This window comes from Lissotriton helveticus, chromosome 3_1, assembly GCF_964261635.1.
Source record: "Lissotriton helveticus chromosome 3_1, aLisHel1.1, whole genome shotgun sequence".
NCBI lineage: Eukaryota > Metazoa > Chordata > Amphibia > Caudata > Salamandridae > Lissotriton > Lissotriton helveticus.
Window position 1 is genome coordinate 53,300,665 of NC_136061.1, and position 21,355 is coordinate 53,322,019.

Here is a 21,355-nt window from a genome sequence, read left to right on the forward strand (position 1 = left end):
TATTCTAAACTGGACTATGCTGTGTACTTCACTATGTGCTACACTGTATCTTACATTGTGAGCTACATTGGATCCTACCTTATGAGCTATGCTTAGTATTACACTGTATCCTACACTGCGTGTTGCGCTACGTGTTACACGGTATCCTACACTACATACTAAGCAGTGTGCTAAGCTGTTTGCTAAGGCTTTGTGCTAAACTACATCCTAAAGCTGTGGCATAATCGGTGTTCCAAGTTGTGTGCTACGCTGAGCCTTAAGGAATGATCTAAGGTGTATCATAGGTTGTGTCTAAGTCTGAGTGTTATGCAGTACCCTAAACTGGGTGCTAATCTGTGTGCTAAACCATGTGCTAAGCTGTGTGCTACACTACGTACTATGGTTAGTGCGACACTGTATCCTACACTGAGGGTTACGTCATGTACTAGACTGTATTTTACACTGTGTGCCACACTGTATCCTTCACTGTGGGTTACGTCATGTACTAGACTGTATTTTACACTGTGTGCCACACTGTATCCTGCACTATGGGCTAAGCTGTGTGCTACACTGTGGGCTACGCCATGTACTACGCTGGGTGCTACACCGTATCTTACACTGTGTGCTAAGCTGTGTGCGACACTGTATCCTACACTATGTGCTACGCTGTGTGATATATTGTATTCTAAACTGAACTATGCTGTGTACTATACTAAGTACTACACTATGTGCTACACTGTATCTTACACTGTGTGCTACACTGTATCCTACCTTATGAGCTATGCTTAGTATTACACTGTATCCTACACTGTGTGCTACGCTGTGTGTTACACAGTATCCTTCAATACTAAGCAGTGTGCTATATTGTGCGATACGCCTTCTCTGACCAGAGGGATGTAGGTCAAAAGGCAGGATTTTCATTCTTTTACATCCTAGAGTTTTGAGCTCTGCCCAAAGACGGGCTGAGTAGGTGCTACAATGGTGGCGTGCATTGTAAGTCTATATCTTTTTACTACTAAACTGATTATCATCAACCCCTTTGTAGCCTAAAAACCCTGTTACCCGGGCCAGTGTCGGAGAGTCCGGCTTCTCTACAGAGTCCGGTGACATTAGGAGGCCCCCGGGACGCAGCCAATGTTGGGGAGCCCCATAGAATAACATTCATAATGCTCACCTGGGGATGCGCTCTTAGCGTGTAGAAGTCTTCCATTACTATTACTGGCACTACTACAACAGCTACGGCGAATACTAGCTAGGCTGGCTCCCTACTAGTATTAACAGAACTACCAGGCGTGCCGCAACAACCACTAACAGAGCGCGCTTGAGAAAGAGGCAAACAAGACGAATAGAGATAGTAAACCGAGCTATAGAGGCAGAGGAAATACGAATCAAACCCAGAATATGAGACTAAATATGTTTAATTTTTCACAAAAGATATTGCGTTGCTCGACAGACTGACGATGAGCAGGAGCTGGTTCCAACCTTTAGCTGTAACACTCGGAAGGATTTCCCTCCAATGTGCGTCCGTCTGACATGCAGGGCACTGCGAGAGCTTTACAAGAGGACTGCAGGAAGAACGGGGGCTCATATTTCCTGGTGTGAGATCACCTGGTGGAGCCCCCACTCCAGAAAGAGGCTTGTGCACGAGGCAACGTGCCTTGAAGTGAATACGTAAGGTGACATGAGACAGACGGAGAATGTGTGTTATTGCATCCCTGGCATATCACAGAGTAAAAAAACGGCACCTAAAGCAAGCCAAGCCTTTTGGCGTTGCCAAGGCTTGTTAGCAGTTTCAGAGATAAATGAGGAACCCGCAAGCAAGTTGGATGGCTGTGTTCTGAATTAACTGCAAGTGTGCATGGAGTAGACCCAGGGAGCGGGCGCTGGCAGAATCAAGTCTAGAACCTAAGGTCACTGCTACTAGGGGGCTTAAGCTGGTAAGAAGGGAGGACACAGGGGCATTCATTTGAGCTTCCAAGGATACCTACTTGTCCACTTTGAAAGTAGGTTCTGGTTCTTGACACCATCTTCAGGCAACAGAGGGGAACCCACGCACGAGGACCACAAATCCGAGGTCCACGGTGAGCCCTGGCCACAAACCACAATCTTGGTCTTCAGTAGTAGTAAATCACATACGCCTAGTACGGGTACCACAACTGCATTAATTCTATAACTCCTACTAGACTTATCAGTATCACTAATGCAGGTATTACCAGTTCTGTTACTAGTAACAGTGGTAACAGTAATGGAAGCGCTGGTGCCGCAACTACTGTTACAACTACTAGCAGCAGAGCTGGACTCCATCTGGTGGTACGACTACTACGGACACTGCTGTTTCTGGTAGTAAATACCCCTGCTAGTACTACTACGTGTACTATAAGTGCGATACCCACTGCTACAACTGCTGGTACTACTACAGCCTCCCTCACCTTTTACTGACACTTCAAGTACTCCTACCAGGAACCTTACAACTACCTTTGCGCAGCAGAGCACCCGTCAGACTCACCCGCCTTCTTTGGATCACTGCGGTCACCAGGCAGGTAAGGTGGACCGCTAGAGTATTTTGAAGTGTAGGTTTCTTTATGACAATAACATGATGTATATAGCAGAAGGGAAGTTGAACCAACACCTCTAAGCTTGGATGAGCTTCAGATGAGGCCAATCACACAGTCTGTGCAGTTTCTAAAAGCAAAGCTTGTTTGAGGGTAACAGACTCCTCTTAGGATCCCTGAAATGCCCCAAATCGCTGACCAATGCATTTGGGGCCATATGTATCAAGCAAATTCGCATTCGCAAAGGCCGAAATTAGCAGAATTTCGGCCTTTGCGAATGCGAATTTCCTAAATGGAATGTATTGAGCAAAATCTGGTGCTAAATAAGAAGTTGCAAAATTTGTGATTCATTATTTTGCAATTGCATTTAAGGAATCGCAAATTTAGCGATTCCTTAAATGCAATGTATGTAGCAAAAAAAATTAGCAAAATGCCCTTAAGGAATCGCAAATTACCACCAACTTCTAGTTGGTGGTAAGTTGCGAATTCCTTAAAAAATGCAAATTTTTGCATTTTTCAAAGTGCCAAGTGACGCACATACATGCCCTTAGGGCATGTATGTGCGCCACGTGTGCACCAATGTATATTTCAGGGGTGCAACAGCACCCTTGAAATTATTCTCAATTTGCGATTAGCAAATTACGAATCGCAAATTGAGAATGACTTCCCATTCCTTCCTATGGGCCTCCTGGCCCATAGAAATGAATGGGAAAGTATTCCTTAATTGTGATTCGCAATTTGCTAATCGCAATTAAGGAATTTTAAGAAATCGCAAAAAAAAATTGATTTTGTACATACATACCCATTTGCGATTCTCAAATAGCGATTTCTTAAAAATCGCTATTTGGGAATCTCAAATGGGTATCTTGATACATATGGCGCTTGATGGCAAAAAGATGCTTCTGTGTCGCGGTCTCCAGCAGCGGCTGTTTTCTCCTTTTTTAGCTGGTCCGGCGACGCTTGTCTTAAGGCGCTTGGAGGAAGGCTCTGCCCCAGGAAGCTCAAAGTGTCATCGAAGGCAGGAGAGATCCTTAGGAGGATCAGGCACTACCTGTCACTACAGGCAAGGAAACAGCTGGCAGTGGCTCTTATTGGCTCACGACTGGACTACTGCAATGCGCTGCATGTGGGACTGAATAAAAGTCTACTGCAGCGCCTGAAAGTAGTCCAGAACGCTGCTGCCAGGTTTGTCCTTGATCTCCCCAAACGTGCCTCAGCTACAGCAGCTAGAAAGCTGCTGCACTGGCTTCCCGTGGAACACAGTATCCATTATAAGATCCTGTGTATGACCTACAGGGCATTGGCTAAAAACAGTGCCACGGGTGTAGGATCCATCTTGTCCCGCCATACTCCTGTTAGGAACCTGCGCTCTTCAAGTAAACTTCTTCTGTCAGTCCCTCGTTTTAGGAGGGCTAAATGGGGGGGTAGGGCTTTTTCCACCTAAATGGTGGAACTCCCTCCCTCTGGATTTAAGATCTCTACCCACTCTTCAGGCCTTCAGAAGTGCCCTGAAGACCCATTTATTTGTGCAGGCCTATCTGTAATGGTGATATGCCCATGTTTATGATATATTTTGTTAGGCGCCTTGATACTTTCGGGTTACTGTATGCGCAGTATACATTTTATTCAATCAATTCAATCAATCAAGGAATGAAAACACCTCTCTCCTGCTCACCCTCCTTTTATTGACCAGTGCAAGATCAATAAAAGTAGAGGAAAAAAGGCTTCAAAGTGTATTTTTAGTCATTATCCGGGGCTTTTGCAAAAATGGTGGGACTTTTACACAAGTCCCAATTTTGCAATATTTAGTGCAAATCGCAAAATCTTGGAGGGTCTGTCCAACAACAGCGAGTGCAGCGGAGAGTGACGTGAAGGGAAGAACTGGAGTGACAGAGACATTTCAAAGACTACTGCCCTTTACACAGACCTTAGCAATGTTGCATTCACAGCCTCAGATTTCCAGAACTGAAACATTTTTAATTCCCATTATTCATAACTAATTCATTGCTGTTACTCATTTATCTGAAACAGCTAACAAGCATTGGCAACACCAATAGGTTTGGCTTGCTTTAAGTGCAGGTGTGTTACTCTGTGATATGTCTGGGATGCAATAACACATCTCACAGAGAGGCAACAAAATGCTGGTTGGCTGCTACACTGTAGGAAGTGCAGGATTTTAGTTTACATGTTTTAATCCACAACCTTGATTATATAGGCCACACCTCTTGGAAATAATTCCTAGTTGGGCTTCTAAGGCCACGCCCCTTTTAGAGATCACCCAGTTTGTTTGTCCCACTTTAAACAATGTCCATACCTGGCTCGTGTCTCGCCTCAGCTCCGGGTAGGCATCACCCTGATAAGCAAGCAGAAAAACATTGTTAGGAACTGAATTGTTAGAAGAGACATATATTTTACATTCCTGAGGCAGTAAAACACCTTCCTGCCAGGGCCTCTCTCAAAGCCAGCTTTCACTGCTGCTCCTGGGAGCTGGAAGTGCCATCCCAGAGATCTCATCCAATCGCCTATGGTTTAAAATGTGCCTTCAACGACAGGCTGCTCTGACTCAACTCATGGTCCTATCAGAGAATACTTGGATTCCTGAGGTCTACACTAATCTTTTTTGTTATGTTATGAGCATCTGATCTTATAGGAACAGCTTCATAACTCGTGCAGTGATACCTGGCTTCCCCTGGGTACACACATGACAACAGGCGATGGGGACAGCATTGACGTTCATATCTCGCGATAGCTATCACATGAAGGGATGATACATTTGGGGTGCTGGAAACCAAGATAGGTGCTTGGAAACTTTTGGGGAGCCATGCCAAATTGGAATAAACTAAAAGGTGCTGGGAAAGGTTTGTTAGGATCTGTAACTTTCTCTTAAGGATTCACCACAGGACTTGTAGAACAGTATACAAGTCCTGTGCTGCTCCTCACAGAGCAGTGGAAGTGCACAGTTTCTGTAACTCTGTTCTCACATCAACATCTACTGGCTGCAGACTTACCAAAATGTCAACCACCGTGGGGACTAAGGTGGGCAGAAAACCAGGAGGAGCCTGAAGTATCTCAGAGGAAAAGCGGACAGCCCTTCGGAGGATCCGGCGCAAAACCAGCCTGAAACCAAGACAAGAAACCAATCAGGAGCCACATAGACCCAGGTCAGATACCTCAGGGCTTCTCTCAGACTCAGGCCAACATCTCACACAGGAAGACATTCTACAGAAGCTCATGTCATACATGGGCAGATGCCTCACACATGGTGAACTCACAAGAGAAGACATCTTTACATCAGGCAATCTAGCATGCAGTCTCACACCTGGAAACCACATACAAACTGATGTGACACCTTGAGCTCTCACACAGAACGAGGTTACACCGGGATCTCACACAGAAAACGAGGTTACACCGGGATCTCTCACGGAGAACGAGGTTACACCGAGATCTCACACGGAGAACGAGGTTACACCAGGATCTCTCACGGAGAACGAGGTTACACCGGGATCTCTCACGGAGAACGAGGTTACACCGAGATCTCACACGGAGAACGAGGTTACACCAGGATCTCTCACGGAGAACGAGGTTACACCAGGATCTCTCACGGAGAACGAGGTTACACCGGGATCTCTCATGGAGAACCAGGTTACACTGGGATCTCTCACAGAGAACGAGGTTACACCAGGATCTAACACAGAGAACGAGGTTACTCCGGGATCTCACCCAGAAAATGTCACACCGCAGTCTGCAAGTCCAGTGAAAATTGCTTTTATCTGTGTGGGATTTCATGCGTTAGATGGCCCCGGCTTTACTCCTAAACCCTCGTTCCCCTAAACTTGACGTGACTGGTATTCTCTTCCTAAGCCCTCCCCCAAAAGCTGCTTTGTATTCTGTAAGCCGAGAGCATTTGTTCCCATATTCACCATTTTCTTTCTCAACCCTCAAGCTGAGACCTGTCCCGCCCCCCAGGTACCTTACCCTCTTTACACCCCCCACATTCTCACCCCTGGCCCCCTAAGAGGGTTAATCCCTTTACTCCTTCTCCTCCCACACCTTGGTACTTCACATCTTTACACCTCCCAGATCCTCACCTTTGAACCTTACACTGACCTTCCTGCCCACTCCCCTGATCTTCATCCCCCTCACCCTACGCCACCTCTCCTCGCTTCAAGCTCTCCCATCCTGACCCTACTGTGGCCCCCCTTGGTCCTAGGACAGATGTGCACCGACATGAAGGCGGTGAAATCCCAACCACTTCCATCCACTAATGCAGAGTAACCAACGCCCAGCCGTTAACAACGTGGGTTGTGGCAGCGACACATCGGGCCACCAGTTCCGACTACTAGTAGTAGGGTTTAATAGTTGTACATGGAAAATCAGGCTCCAGAGGAAGGCAACTGCCAATCGAAAACCTGCGAGCAAGGCGACAGGGGGTCACCTGCTTGGAAAAACTAAGAAGAGAAGAGAAGAGAAGAGAAGAGAAGAGAAGAGAAGAGAAGAGAAGAGAAGAGAAGAGAAGAGAAGAGAAGAGAAGAGAAGAGAAGAGAAGAGAAGAGAAGAGAAGAGAAGAGAAGAGAAGAGAAGAGAAGAGAAGAGAAGAGAAGAGAAGAGAAGAGAAGAGAAGAGAAGAGAAAAAGAAAAGAAAAGAAAAGGCTTTTTTATTTCTGAATGGATGTTGCTAGTTTTTAGCAATGAGTTTGTTCTGTGTTTATCAAACTCCAGCCTAGATACTGGCCACAGAGACAGGAAAAGATACAGGTCCTTAATTTAATATATTAGGTCCCTTTACAAGGTGCATAAACAGAATTTCACACAATTCTCCAATGAGATCCTTACAAGGTTTTATCTGCAGTAAACATTTTCGCAAATAGTGCAAGGTAGTAAGGTAACATGCATATGGGCAACTAGGCGGTGTGCAGTTTGTGTATGAGCACACACAGTCCATCCTGGAATATTATTTCATGAACAAAAGGGAGTTTGCGCTAGAAATGGAATATATTCTGCACTTGTAATCTAGGCCATGGTGTTTGCATCACAATCCCTGCAGGCATGCCTGACTCCCTCAAAGAACAGGATTGTTTATTAGACGAGATCTCTGGACAGCCCGCAGGACAGCCTTAGAGACAAAGGGGCTGGCCTGTCATATCCAGATTTTAAATTGTCTCATTACTGAAGGGACACATGTTTCATGGACTGCCTGTCAATTCAATTCAAACCCTTTATTTTGTTTCATAAAACCGTAAAAGTTCATACATAATCACCAGATTAAAGTCCAAACAGTAAGACATAAAAAAATTAAAATGTATTATAAAGATAAAAAACTAGAACAGTCAATTGCTCTGCCATTTTGTAATATAAAACCCTACAGCATATATAACTATGGAATCTAAAAATATACAGTCTGTCCTTTCCTCCAAGTAGATGCGTAAATACATTTCCACTGCAGAGTTTCTATTGCAGAGTGTTATAAGGACCACTGCGTTCCAAACACCAGAAACCCACAGAGTTTTACAAGTTGTTACCAGGTTTGTGGCTAAAGGTCACTCCCTCTCTTCTCTTAAATGAGTTTCCCTTCTAACAGGGTATCAGCAGTAGTAATGTGTTACTCACTCAGCACCCGACATCCCCGGGTACACCCCGTCCGCGATGCACACCGAAAGGGTACGGATGTGGTCTGCCACCACGCGATACGCCATGTCCACGTTGCCAGCATCGGCACTGCCCAGACGCCCCTGGTAAGCAGGACACCGAGAACCCTGGAAAGACAAGAGCACGCAGAAGGCGGTCAGTTCTTGGACCACTCAGAGACACTTTGGGTCAGAAGGGGATTGCTTTCCTGCTAAGAGTCCACCTATACAAGTGGACCAGAGCCTATCCAATGGTGCAAGGTACAACAACAAGTGCACTCGTCCGCCATGGGTCCAGCCTCACCTGGTGGATCGCGTCCATCAGTGGAGTGAAGAGGTCCGTGTCGTAGTTGGAGCGCTTGCGCTGCAGGACGGTCACCAGCCTCTCGAGGCCCATTCCAGTGTCCACGTTGTGCTGGGGCAGGAGGCGCAAGCTCCCATCAGCCTCCCTATCAACAAACATACGGTAAGAGGGTTAGCAGCGATCATACTCTTCGAATCGCGACTAGAGGCTAGAGCGTGTGTATACCGCCCATCTCTTGTACAACTGTAACAGAGCAGGTTATATATAATGCTCATGTAAAGGTACAACAGTAACAACCATAACAATGCAACTTTTACAACGCACTACCAATACGACAAAACGTTTACAACGCAAGATCCATTACAACGCATGCTTTTACAACGCATGCCATTACAACGCAGATGCTATTACAACGCATGCCATTACAACGTAAGTATGGGTAAGTATTTAATAAAATAAATTAAATTTCATTTAAAATTAATTTTCTTAAAATAATTGTAATTTAATAAAATACATTTTAATATTTTAATTAAATGTAAATTAAATTAAATTTATTTTAATTAAACCCCCTGGAGTTTGAATACAAATTTTCACCCCTACACTATCCAGCACTTACCCTACTATTACACCCCCCTGGAGTTAGAATAGTAATTTTAACCCCTACACTATCCAACACTTACCCTACTATTACACCCCCCTGGAGTTAGAATAGTAAATTACATGTTATTAAATAAAATTAAAAATTTAATTAAATAAATTATTTTTAAAATGTGTAATTAAATTAAAATTAAATTAATATTAATAAAATTATATACTTACCTATACTTATGTTGTAATGGCATGTGTTGTAATAGCATCTGCGTTGTAATGGCATGCGTTGTAATAGCATGCGTTGTAATGGATCTTGCGCTGTAAAAGTTGCATTGTGATGGTATGCGTAGTGAATGTATACGTTGTAACGTCATACATTCAACAGTGAGGCACCCACGTCATCTACATTCAAACGTGCTTCATAAAATACACTCATTCCAGCCAAAGTTCAACCACAATGTACAGAGGATGAGCAGAGGAACAAGCTTAGATCACAGACAACTACATGAAAAGAGAAGGAGAGCCTCAAAAAACCAGGTGGGACTTTCCGCTTATCCACTGCAGTGCACACAGTTAGTCTGTCAGAAACCCAGACTCCCCACTTCCCATGTCTAACTGGTGAGTACCACAGCGGCCCGTTGACTGCGAGGGTTCCTCACTGTATGAAATCATGTCTTTAACAGCACGTTTTCAAGATAATACTGTAAGGTCTGGTATTCCCTCGAGATATGTTTTGGGTGCCAGCCAACCCTAGCACCAGTAGCGTTCCTCCGTGAATATTGACACCACTGGTCTCCACTGCACTGTTCGTAGTGAACTGGACGCCAATCCCAAAAATACACTCGCCATGGTAAAGTGCCCACCAAGACTTCTGAAAAAGCCTAGTTGCACTTTAAATCCATTTTTTAACACGGTGGGATCCTGAGTCCAGTTGGGACAGTGGCCTTTGGGCAGTCTGATTTTTGGGGCATTTTGGTAGAATCTTAGCCTCCTGTGTTCAACCCTACTGAGTTGTCTCTCCTTGTAGCATCCTGCCTCGCACCTTTGTTCCGCTGACTTGTAAACACTACCATAGTGAAGCATCTGAGTGTCACAGATTTCTAAACCTAGCTGAAGCTGCACAAACATTTCCCCCATGGCCAAGAGTGGCCGCGTGTCCCCATGACTTTCCTATTAGTGCCTTTTCGCCCCAGAAGGCCTCTTACCGCATGAGTGCTACCTGTCACTTTGAGGCGTATCTTGGCCCAGGAAGTTACTAGGGACTGTTTGTGTCTGGGCTCTCGAGTGTAACTGTTGTACCATTCCATAACTAAACAACAGCGCCCGACCTGGACAAAGCCCAGTCACAGGTGGACTGCCCAAGATCCAGGGAAAGCTACATGCACGGTACAAGGAGAGCTCCGCAGAGAGTCTACTGTGCAGAACCAGGATAAGGGACATTTTGGTGAATGTGGAGGTTTTGGAAACAACTTTATCAGTAGAGTATGTGAGATGAGAGAAGGAGTGAAAAGCACTTACGTTCTAGTGGTGCGGTCTGCCTCAAATAGCAGGACAGATGGCCCCCAGGAGCAGAGGCAATGGGTGAACCAGCTCACAAGAGAAGATGGGTAGGTGTGAGCTTGGTGGTCCCCTCCGTCCCAACAGGGAGATTTAACAACTACAGTCACCCATTGCCCAATATCCTGCAAGGATATTTTACATGGACCGCCCCTACAGACACATTGATGAAGGTGTAGAGATGCTGTGCAGGGAATCCATCACAAGTCACCAGAGGTGCCATGTGCAGAAGAAGCAGGAAGTGACTAGTGTACCCTCTGCCCTGTCTCTGTGGGCAAGTGTGGCTCAATGGTTAGAGCGGCAGACCCTGATGCAGAGGTCTGGCCCGGGACCAGGGTTCAATTCCCGCCTCGGCGGGTCTTGGGCTCAATTTCCCTGGCCCTGATCATTCTCGCCTCGGTGCCTACTCTAATCATAGGTCCACTCTGCAACTCCGGGCAATAGCTTACTTAATCTCCACAACGGCCCCAACAACGCTAGGATGCCTGGCTTCACCTTGGGGGTGCCCAGGAGTGGACATTTCACAGGGAAAAGCCAGGTAGGGTTCCACAGCGGTATGAGTACAGCGCCAGGACGCCCCTTTGCTGGGGCAGCAGTGCGCTTTACAAGTACAAATTTGTTTTATTTCATTTCTGTATGAAGCACTCACACAACAGGAGACAACATGGGCAGACGGATGCAGAAACAGGCCGGGTTGTCTCCTAAATCCTGTTGCGGCTTGGTACCACTAGCTACGCTACCGCGTGCGTCTTGGGAACCAGAGGAGGTTCTTGATCAACACTCACTAGCTGGGAATGTATGAGAGAGGAGGCAGGAACCGGCTGCAGGCCCCGGGGAACAGGGCACACTTGCACCCATCCCCTGTCCGACAGCATTGTATGGATCAGCACCAGCATCTCCCCAGCACGGGCGGAGACACGTCTGTGCAGGCTGCACGCGCTGCATGGGTCACTGCTCTTTGATCTCTCTGCAGTGTTCAGTGTCTATTGTTTCTTAGGGCTTGCATTTTTCCAATCTGAACTCAAGGAGGGAGTAAGAAGGAAAGAGTTCTAGTGAGAAACAGCAAATGGCCAAACAGGACAAGACAAAGAAAGGAAATGGAGAAGAGAAAGTGGGAACATAATAATAGAGGGAGAAACATATTAAAAGAGCACACATCAGGGGGCAGAAACAAATAAAATGGCGGTCCCACACTATCACCAAGCACACTCTGGATCTCTGCACACACAGGTGGCCACCCTTACCTGTTGAGCTGCATGAAGACCAGGTTCCAGATCTCCACCACCTCGGGGCTGTCGCGGTTCACCAGGGCTGCGGCATCACGTCCGCCCACGTGGTCGTAGTGAATCTCGGTACAGGGACCACAAGGGCCCGTCTCACCCATCTCCCAGAAGTTCTCTCTTAACCCAAAGGGTAAGACGCGGTCCGGGGGGACTCTGAAAAGGAACAGTGAATCCATGAGGGTAGTCACAGTCACATGTTTTCAGGTGCCGCAACTTTGCCAATGGTCCGTGGAACCCGAGTTTCAAAGAGAGGCAAACGTCTCTATGGCCTCTACGCTACAATATGCCTAGAGGCCCCTCTAAAGCTTCCTATGTGTCTGTGAGGTCGATGCAACCACAGGAGCAGCAGTCATCTCCATACAGAGGCAGAACCTGGCTATGGTTGTCTGATCCTCACCCTCTGAAACCAGGAACTCTAAGACGCAGTCCGAGCTCCTCAATTGGACAATGATGTCTGGTGCACCTACCTTCCTTTGCCTCCTTTATGGCATATGACGAAATTGATAGAGTATCAGAGCAATATAAAACGTGACATATACAGAAATAGGGAACGGCGACACTAATACTTATAGCAATCAATTGGGATTTGTAAAACGCGATTAATCGCCCGAGGGGGCATTCAGGCGCTAGCACCTCTATGCAGAACAGTGCCTTGACGCTCACTTCTAGTCTCGTTGGCGCTAAAAAGTTAATCTAACGCACAGACTAAGCGCGTCACTCTGCAGAGTGAACTGCAGAAGCATTGTCTATCGGATACTTCGACCTACCTTAGTTGTCTCTCGTTCCAAAGACAAGCAAAGCTAATCAAAACTACTGGTGTTCAACTTTATACAACTTTACTGTTTCAAAGTTGCACATTAATGAACAAGAGAGTTCTCTAATGAAGATGAGTCAATAGGAATATAAACACTAACTTGTTTCATGCTAATAATAATAATAGCATTTGTAGAGCGCAGCCGCTACGTCAAGCAGAGGAGTCCCGGCGCTACAAGGTCACCGTAGGTGAGGGAGGTCCAACCGAGGTGCTAGCATTGGCTGAAGAGCCAAGTCTTCAAGGTCTTTCTGAACTCACGTTCGGAGTTGATCAGGCGCATAGGGGAAGGCAGGGAGTTCCAGAGTCTGGCCGTCCCCACAGTGAGGGACCTGCCTCCCATAAGGGACTCAGCAGAACGAGGTACACAGAGCAGGTGCTGGGAGTTAGATCTCAGCATGCGTTCTTGTTGGTATAGGCAGAGCTTACGCTTATGATAGCCCGGGCCACCATCTTGCAAAGCCCGAAAGGCCAGAGTCAGGGACTTAAACTCTATCCTTTTAGCTACTTTTAACCCCACTTTGTTGTCACGCTTGTTGTCACTTTACTATGTGAGCACTTGAATTTTTTCTTGCATAATTTCATAAAATAAATAACAAACGTTATTTGAACTTGAATGTCCCTGTTCATCTTACTTATCGCTCACAGAGATATTTATTATCTATCTCGACTCTAGCGCATTGTCACTAATTCTGACACCGCTTTCTTCCTTGGACCTTTTTTGGCCACATAAGAACCATTATCTTTCTAAAACATTAGTCTACCCACAGGTTCACTTATTAGGTCCCCTTGTTTTCCTTCCAACATGCACAAGTTTTTCCAATATCTCCACGGGTGCTGAAAGTAGTGAGATCGGGCGGTAGTTGCTAAGCTCCATCGAGTCAGCGTTCGGCTTTTTTAATAGGGGCCGTAACAGAGCAGGTTTCCAAATATCAGGGAAAACGCCGGTGGAAAGCGAGGTATTCCAAATGTGATTTAAAACAGGGTTAATCAAATGAGCCAATGTCCTAAACAACTTATCGGACACTGATCCTCAGGCGAACCAGACTTGAATTTCAGGATTTCAGCCAGAGATTCCTGCTGGGAAATAGCGAGAAAATGTGAGAGGGGGCCCATAGTATTTAGAATTCCCTGTGACTGTGGCTCAGCCATCTCATCCCCTGCCGTAAATGTGCCATATACCTTCTGTATTTTGTTCTTAAAGAAGTCCGATAGCTTCATGCACAGAGAGGGGGAAGGCTGTACATATCCCTCCATGGCAGAAGGCTTGGTGAAGGAGCCGACTATCCTAAAGAACTCTTTACCAGAGTTTTCTGCGCTATTAATGTGCTTCACAAAGTTTTCCCTTCTAGCCTACCTCATCAGTTTGCAAAGCTTTTTCGAGGCATCCTTATAGGCCAGTTTAGCTGCAGGAATATAATTTTTCCTCCGGAGGCACACCATCCTTTCACACCTGCTCTTTTCCTCTCTGAGGTCAGTCGAGAACCAGGGAGCAGATGGGGATGCTCTTGAGGTCCTAACTGATCTCACAGGTGCCACTGTGTCCAGGGCGGTGGAAGTCCACGTATTAAGTGAAGACAAATCGTTGTTGGGATTGCTAGTTAACTGAGGCCAACTCACTGATAACACTGAACCCAGGTAGTCAGCGGTTACCTTTTTCCAGTTCCTTTTAGGTCTCGCGACCTATCGATGCGCGCATGCGCATCGATCGGAGCGAGAATTCAAGTCGGCAAACTGCTCGTGAAACCACCAGCTTTTTGCCTGGCGTTTTCACGAAGTTCACGTGAACCACGTGATCAACACGAACGCGCATCAGCCTCCCTCCTTCCTAATTGCATCTTGCCGCAGAGCACATCAAAGGGCTTCGCCCAGCGTGCGCTCTGCGGCTTCTCGGCTTCTCCTCCCCTAACTTCCTTGCATTTCTCCTCCCCCTCCCCAGCCAGCTACCCCCAGGAGGTGTTCCCTCATCTCTTGCACCCCCTCCAATGATCGCACGTCACGTCCAGCGGCAGCACGAGCTTCAGACAGGGTACCGGTAAGTACTGTGTGCCTCACAGGAAGATTTGTTCTTTTAGAACAACCTCGTTTAACACACGCCACGACGGAGTCACCAAATGCCTTCGTGCTCAACCCTCACAGGGCTCGCTCGCTCCGTGACACCGCTAATTGAGCAGCTCAGCCTGTTTGTGTAGGCTTTCCCTCGTTTTTCCGAGCACTTTCCAGCGCTACCTCGAGTGACTCAACATTTTTTCCAGCTCCTTGTTTCTGTTTGTATCTTTGATGTAACTCATGTAATCCTACGTCCTTATGCATCGCAACTTGTTCTTAGGTAAAGCGCTCTGGCACTTTCGGGTAATGTTCGCGCTATATAACATTGCATTAAATAAATAGTAAACTACTATTTTTGTTAAATGACTGTCAGGCTACGTGAGGAAATAACGATGCTAAAACCTGTGTGCGACCATACGCGGCAGTCACCGTGAGTAAACTACTATTTTTGTTAAATGACTGTAAGGCTACGTGAGGAAATAACGATGCTAAAACCTGTGTGCGACCATACGCGGCAGTCACCGTGAAGCCTTACATGTCCGAACCCATCCTTAAAACACGGGGAAGGACTCTTGGGAGAACTACGAACAAGAAAGCCCGAAGTCGCTTCCCACGGTGGAGCCCTACATTCAAACACGTATGGGACTACTTTACTCAGTATTGGCACTTCCGGTAACTTCAAGCGCACAGTGACAGAACACCAACATGGCGACAGCAGTGGTTCCGGTATTGGAAGGCGCTCTGGCGGGAGTGTTCTGAAATGGTTCCCTCTGCTGCTGACAGCTAGATCTCTTGAAAGATTCCAATTGCCGAGTCAGAGGAGTCGAGATGCAGGGGCGGATGGCGGGGGCCGGCAAGAGCCTGAAGGTGAAACAGTAGTAGGGAGGGGACGTCCCGAAGCCTTATTCCCAAAGAAACTTTACGTTTCTGCCCAATGCACATGCGTTCCTACTCCGTCGCCCTTGTCTTTGAGCATTTAGCCTCTTTAACCCCACCCCGCCTCTGACCTTTACAATCTCCTCACAGCGCTGTTCGCCTGTTTCCACGCTCTCCTTGCCACTGTTTCTGATAATCCCGTTCTGCACCTGCTGCTTCTTGCCTTTATATCTACTCCCCACCCAGCTGCCCCTTTATGTATTGATTCCCCGCTATCATTTGTCTATGTTTGTTCTCTCACCTTGGACCGTCGGACTGTCGGACACCCTTCGGACAGTCCCTAGCTTTTTGGGTAAAAGCTTTCGAGCACATGCACGCAGTGTCATTGTAAATTGGATTCTTATTTTTTGAACATTTCATTTTATTAAGACCTCTACTGAGATCAACAATTAGTATAATATAGTCCTTAAAACATTTATTTACAACATCTATGCAGTCAGAAAAGTTTCAAAAACGAGTTAAAAATGTACAAACATTATAGCAAATAAATTCTTCCAGTGGAAAAAGAATGAAAGTAATCAAAGCGTACCAATTAGTTATATTACATTTAAAATATAACAAATGCGAGGTTGTACTGTCGACGGCCAAATTAAAATAAGTAAATTAATAATTGTATTTATATAAGCTTACTACCCCGGACACTACGTTGAAGCACTGTGCTATGTGTAGCACACTACTCTTGAGCCGAAAGTTAAAAGTATTTAGTTTTGCAGCACAATATCCGATTATGCAACAAGGATATTGTGCTGCAAAACTAAATACTTATAAGGTCCCACAAGCGAGACCTATTGGCAATGCCAATGCTTGTTTAACATAGTGCAGATACCTCCACTTTGTTGTATTTTCTCCAGGCTGTGAGTGGGAGCATTCACATGCTGTGGAACATTGGCACCATTAAGTGACATAGTTAGCTGAGAGGCCTGGAGGCAGCTAGGATCATCTATGTGAAGGTTGAAATGTCCTAAGGCCGTAAGGCTGGCGTATTGCAATGATCTCTGAGCGATGAGATTGCATAGTTCTGAAGTAAAGCCGCGTGGATAATCAGGTGGTCGGTATATCAATAACCCAGCAAAGGAGAGAATTGGAGAGATCTTTATACAGAAATTTCGGCCCTCCATAATACCCATATTTCTAAATTGCGTTGTAGAGATCTCCCATGATTTCTTCAAAATGATAGCAACCCCGCCCCCTCTTTTGTCGCAGCCCCTGTTCGCACAGATGATTCGGAAGCCCAGGGGGATAGCCAGGGTCAGGGCCGGCTTAGATTCCTCCTTAAGCCACGTTTCTGTCAGGAACATCACATCCCAGTTGTTGTCCAACAGTGATAACCAGATATCGGCTGCGTGTTTAGGGAGTGATCTGCAATTGATCAGACAGGCTCTAATTCTGCCTGCCAACAACCTATGAGTGCCGGGAAACGTGCGTTGCTCCGGGTTGTCCCTACCGGTGCCTCTAAGGTGAAATTGCAAGCCTTGCTGTGGTATGGGAAACCAGTACTCACTGGGTTAGTGCCCAGGTCTCCCAAACACTGGTTGCCTCTTAAGGCCAGGAGAGAATCACGAGGCCAAGTAATAAACTTACAGCTACCTATTTGAGCAGCATGGCTGGCGTTGTCCGCGATCGGGACGCGGAAGGGTGCAGGCGGGCTAGCGTTTGGCGCAACTTTGGTGCATCAGCGGCTCGTCCGCTGTGCGTCAGCGGTGCGGTGTCCATCAAATAGGCACCAAGGGAGCCAGACAACAAAAGCTAGTCCGCTCACCCTTCAAAATGGCACCTTAAGGTGTGCCAGCCAAGCGGAGGAAAGATGGTGCTACGCTCGGTGTGCAAAAAGCAAAAGTGCAAGCCTACAGTGTAAAAACGAATTAAGGGATTAAAAAAAATAGTCAGAATAGATACATTTTAAAACAGCATCCGATTCACCGTGCAACGCGCCAAGATGAACTTCACCCTTGTACTCAAGCCTACCTACAGTGTAAAAACGAATTTAGGGATTTAAAAAAAATAGTCAGAATACAGTCGTTTTAAAACAGCATTAGATTCACTCTGCAATACGCAGAGGTGAACTTCACCCTTGTACTCACGCCCCACAATGAGCCCAAAAAGCTCAGTATAACAGTTCAACTACAATCACCTTAACAGCTTGCTTTTCCTTCATACAACACTTCTACCACTTGTAGGTGTTGTAAATATTAGGTGTTATATACAGCCCTTAGCTGTATTATTTGGCATAGTTACACACAAACACATATGCGCATTCCATGTGAGCTCTGTAGCATTGTTGACAGTACTTTCATGATTAATCTGGCTTATCGTACATTTAGTATTTTACTGACTTGGTTAGGTTTGATTTCTTTTGCTTTTACTTAGTGCTTCCTGCCTGGTGGGATCTCAAAACCAAAGAAAGCTAAAAAAACAAAGGTTTCTTAAAAATTTGCATATCTCTAGTTCACTTTATTTAGGAAGTCTTTTTTCTTTTCAGAGTGCGATTTCCGCTTTTGTCTTTTTTGCCACGCCTTGGCAAGACTTCAGTCCTCTTCTCTGTGATCTGTTGAAACTCAGGGCCTCATTCATTGCATCATGATAGAATGATTCCAAGTCTGTGCCTCCTCCCATTGGAACAAGCTCCCCATCTCCATCCAGATGATACAGGACGAACTCTATTTCCGCAGAGCTTTAAAAACTTTCTTCTTCTGCTAGTTCCATCTGAGTCAGACCCAGCATACGTATCGACAGAAGCGCCTGGACACCCCGTTGGGGTAGCTGCGCGCTATACAATACACAATAAATAAATAAATAAATAATGATTGTCAGCCAGTACAGATTTCCCGTCTTGCTCTGTCTCAGTAGTGCAGAGGGCACAGAATGATGACGAGGGAGGCTGTTGGGTCAGCAGCAGTTCCACTTCGAGGGCAGTCCCATGAAACTATCCACCTGAAGCCCAGTAAGTACTGTATCTTCCGCTGAGTAACAGCCACCTTGAAACAGAGGGAGGGTACATCCAAGAACAGACTGTAAGGACCAGCCTTTGATAACCCCTACTCCCTTCGATGCTGCTTCTGGCATCCCCCTTTAGAGCAACAGAACCGCTATCCTAACAGTTATCATTACCAGCACAAAGTATTCTGGGCATTAATGAGAGTGAGTCTGGGCATTAACCCAAGTGAACTCTGGCCTTTAGCAAGAGCGGAGTGAAATAAACAAACATGCCAGTGAATCCTGCATTAAGGAAAGTAGGCCTGGGGGATGAACTTTGCTACGTTTGTGGAGTTAGCGGAGTTTTCTGCACTCGGAGTGCAGAAAACTGCTTCGCTATGCGAGCTCGGGTAGAATTTCTACCCGAGCGGCAGGAATACCAGCACAAACTGCAGTTCGTACTGCACTCCGCCACTCGTAGAACATTGCGGTGTTTTTTTGTAACTTTGCGGAGTTTCGCATAGCAAAACTCTGCGAACTATGCCCAGGCTTAAAGGAAAGTTGCAGTCTAAGCGTCAATAAAAATAAATGTGGCTATCAATGAAGTAAGACTAGGCTTCATCGAGAGCCGAGTGAGTCCAGCCAGGCATCTGAAGCGAGCCTGGAATCATCGATCAAAGTGATGGGACCATTAGTAAGAACCCGGTGAAACCGAACAAGCACTTCACGCCCGCCCTGAACTAACAAAAACAGATCGCATCTAAACATTTATAAAAGCAGGTTTGGGGTCTCAGGCATCAAAGTGAGTCTGGAGGTATTTAGCTGAGTCTGGGGACTGGGAGCTGGACAAGAATTCAAGCCGTGTCCTAAACTAACATAAGGGGGTGGTACCCAAGAATTAATGAGCAATTCTGAGCTTCATCAAGAGGGGAAAGAGTGGGAGGCGTGTGATAGCAATAGTCAGCCATATTATCCCCACTTGATATTTTGTTTTTAATATCCCTTTAGAATCTGTAATACATCTGTATCACAGGTTTATTGAAAGGGGTTAATCACTGTCTCAGGATCCCTTACCTCGTGACTGAGTGGGTTTTTCCCACTTACAACCATGTACTTCTTGAAGTATTGGGGAGTCTATACACACCATCAAACAAATGTCGGGCAGATGAGGCAACCCGGTGATGAAGCGTGCCACCTAGGTGAGTGGGTGAGGGTTTGGCTTGTTTATATGAAAGACCGTTTCTGCCGCTTGTTTTTCCAAGATTAGGATGATTAGGAAATTCATCACCTATCTCCCCAGTGACACCAGGAAAACCATAGTCCAGGCATCGATTACATCTCACCTGGACTATGCGAACGGCCTGTATTTAGGGTTGCCCGCGGGCCTCCTACATCGGCTCCAGACAGTCCAGAATGCGGCTGTTCGGCTGGTCTGCGGGGTTTCCCTACGCACCCATATTTCGCCACATCGCAGAGCATTACACTGGCTACCAATCCATCAAAGAGCTGAATTCAAAGCCATGACCTTGGCCCATCGAGCAACTAGGGGTAGGGGATCGGCCTACCTCTCTGTTAGTATCCGTCCCTACTGTAACTCTCGGAACCTCCGTTCCAACTCCCAACATCTGCTTTCCATACCAAGATTCAGGAAAGCACGTTCTGGAGGTAAAACCTTCCAGGTCTGTGCCACAACTCTCTGGAACAAACTCCTGATCGCAATTAGGATGATCCAGGAAGAATTACCCTTCCGTAAGGCACTAAAAATGTTCCTCTTTTGTTAACCCCCCCAGGACTATCACTCTGCTTTCACTCAGAAGCGCCGGGACACCCCGTTGGGCTAGCTGCGCGCTATATAAAATACACAATAATAATAATAATAATAATAATATGAAACTCCTTGACACACTAAGGGATTGGGCTCCCCTGTTTAGGCGGTACCCTCCAGCCTGGATATCCTTGTGGTTTTTCCATTCATCCAGAACTAGGCAATCATTAAATGGGTTTTTTCAAGATCTGTGCAATCAAGAACTAAACAGGCCTGGGCATTATCAAGAAGTCAGAGAGTCTTGAGTCTGGCCATTATCAAGAGGGGTGTGACCTGCACCTTTAAGAACAGTGGATGAGTCTGGAGGTGGGAGGGGTCAGGTGGGGCTGTAACAAGAGGGGTGTAGCGGGGCTGTACAGAGAGAGGTGTGTCTGGGCTGTACCAAGAGGGGTGTAGCGGGGCTGTATAGAGAGAGGGGTGTCTGGGCTGTACCAAGAGGAGTGTAGCGGGGCTGTACCAAGAGGAGTGTAGCGGGGCTGTACCAAGAGGGGTGTAGCGGGGCTGTACCAAGAGGAGTGTAGCGGGGCTGTACCAAGAGGGGTGTAGCGGGGCTGTACCAAGAGGGATGTAGTGGGGCTGTACCAAGAGGAGTGTAGGGGGGCCGTACCAAGAGGAGTGTAGCGGGGCTGTACCATCAGGAGTGTAGCGGGCTGTACCAAGAGGGGTGTAGCTGGGCTGTACCAAGAGTGGTGTAGCGGGGCTGTACCAAGAGGGATATAGAGGGGCTGTACCAAGAGGGGTGTAGCGGGGCTGTACCAAGAGGGGTGTAGCGGGGCTGTACCAAGAGGGGTGTAGCGGGGCTGTACCAAGAGGGGTGTAGCGGGGCTGTACCAAGAGGGGTGTAGCGGGGCTGTACCAAGAGGAGTGTAGCGGGGCTGTACCAAGAGGAGTGTAGCGGGGCTGTACCAAGAGGGGTGTGCGGGGCTGTACC

General features: G+C 46.6%; 1 protein-coding gene across 2 annotated transcripts in view; it reads right to left on the reverse strand.

The window, feature by feature from the left end:
- Positions 1 to 21,355, reverse strand: part of LOC144822097 (alanine--tRNA ligase, mitochondrial-like) — a 246,721-nt gene that overhangs the window by 190,104 nt on the left and 35,262 nt on the right. For both annotated transcript variants that reach the window (XM_078679220.1, XM_078679221.1), the window contains exons 4-8: positions 11,852 to 12,043; positions 8,460 to 8,604; positions 8,139 to 8,284; positions 5,540 to 5,648; positions 4,846 to 4,884 (exon numbers count right to left, since the gene is read on the reverse strand). In XM_078679220.1, the coding sequence (XP_078535346.1) occupies positions 4,846 to 4,884; positions 5,540 to 5,648; positions 8,139 to 8,284; positions 8,460 to 8,604; positions 11,852 to 12,043 (631 nt within the window). The remainder of the gene's footprint in view (positions 1 to 4,845; positions 4,885 to 5,539; positions 5,649 to 8,138; positions 8,285 to 8,459; positions 8,605 to 11,851; positions 12,044 to 21,355) is intronic.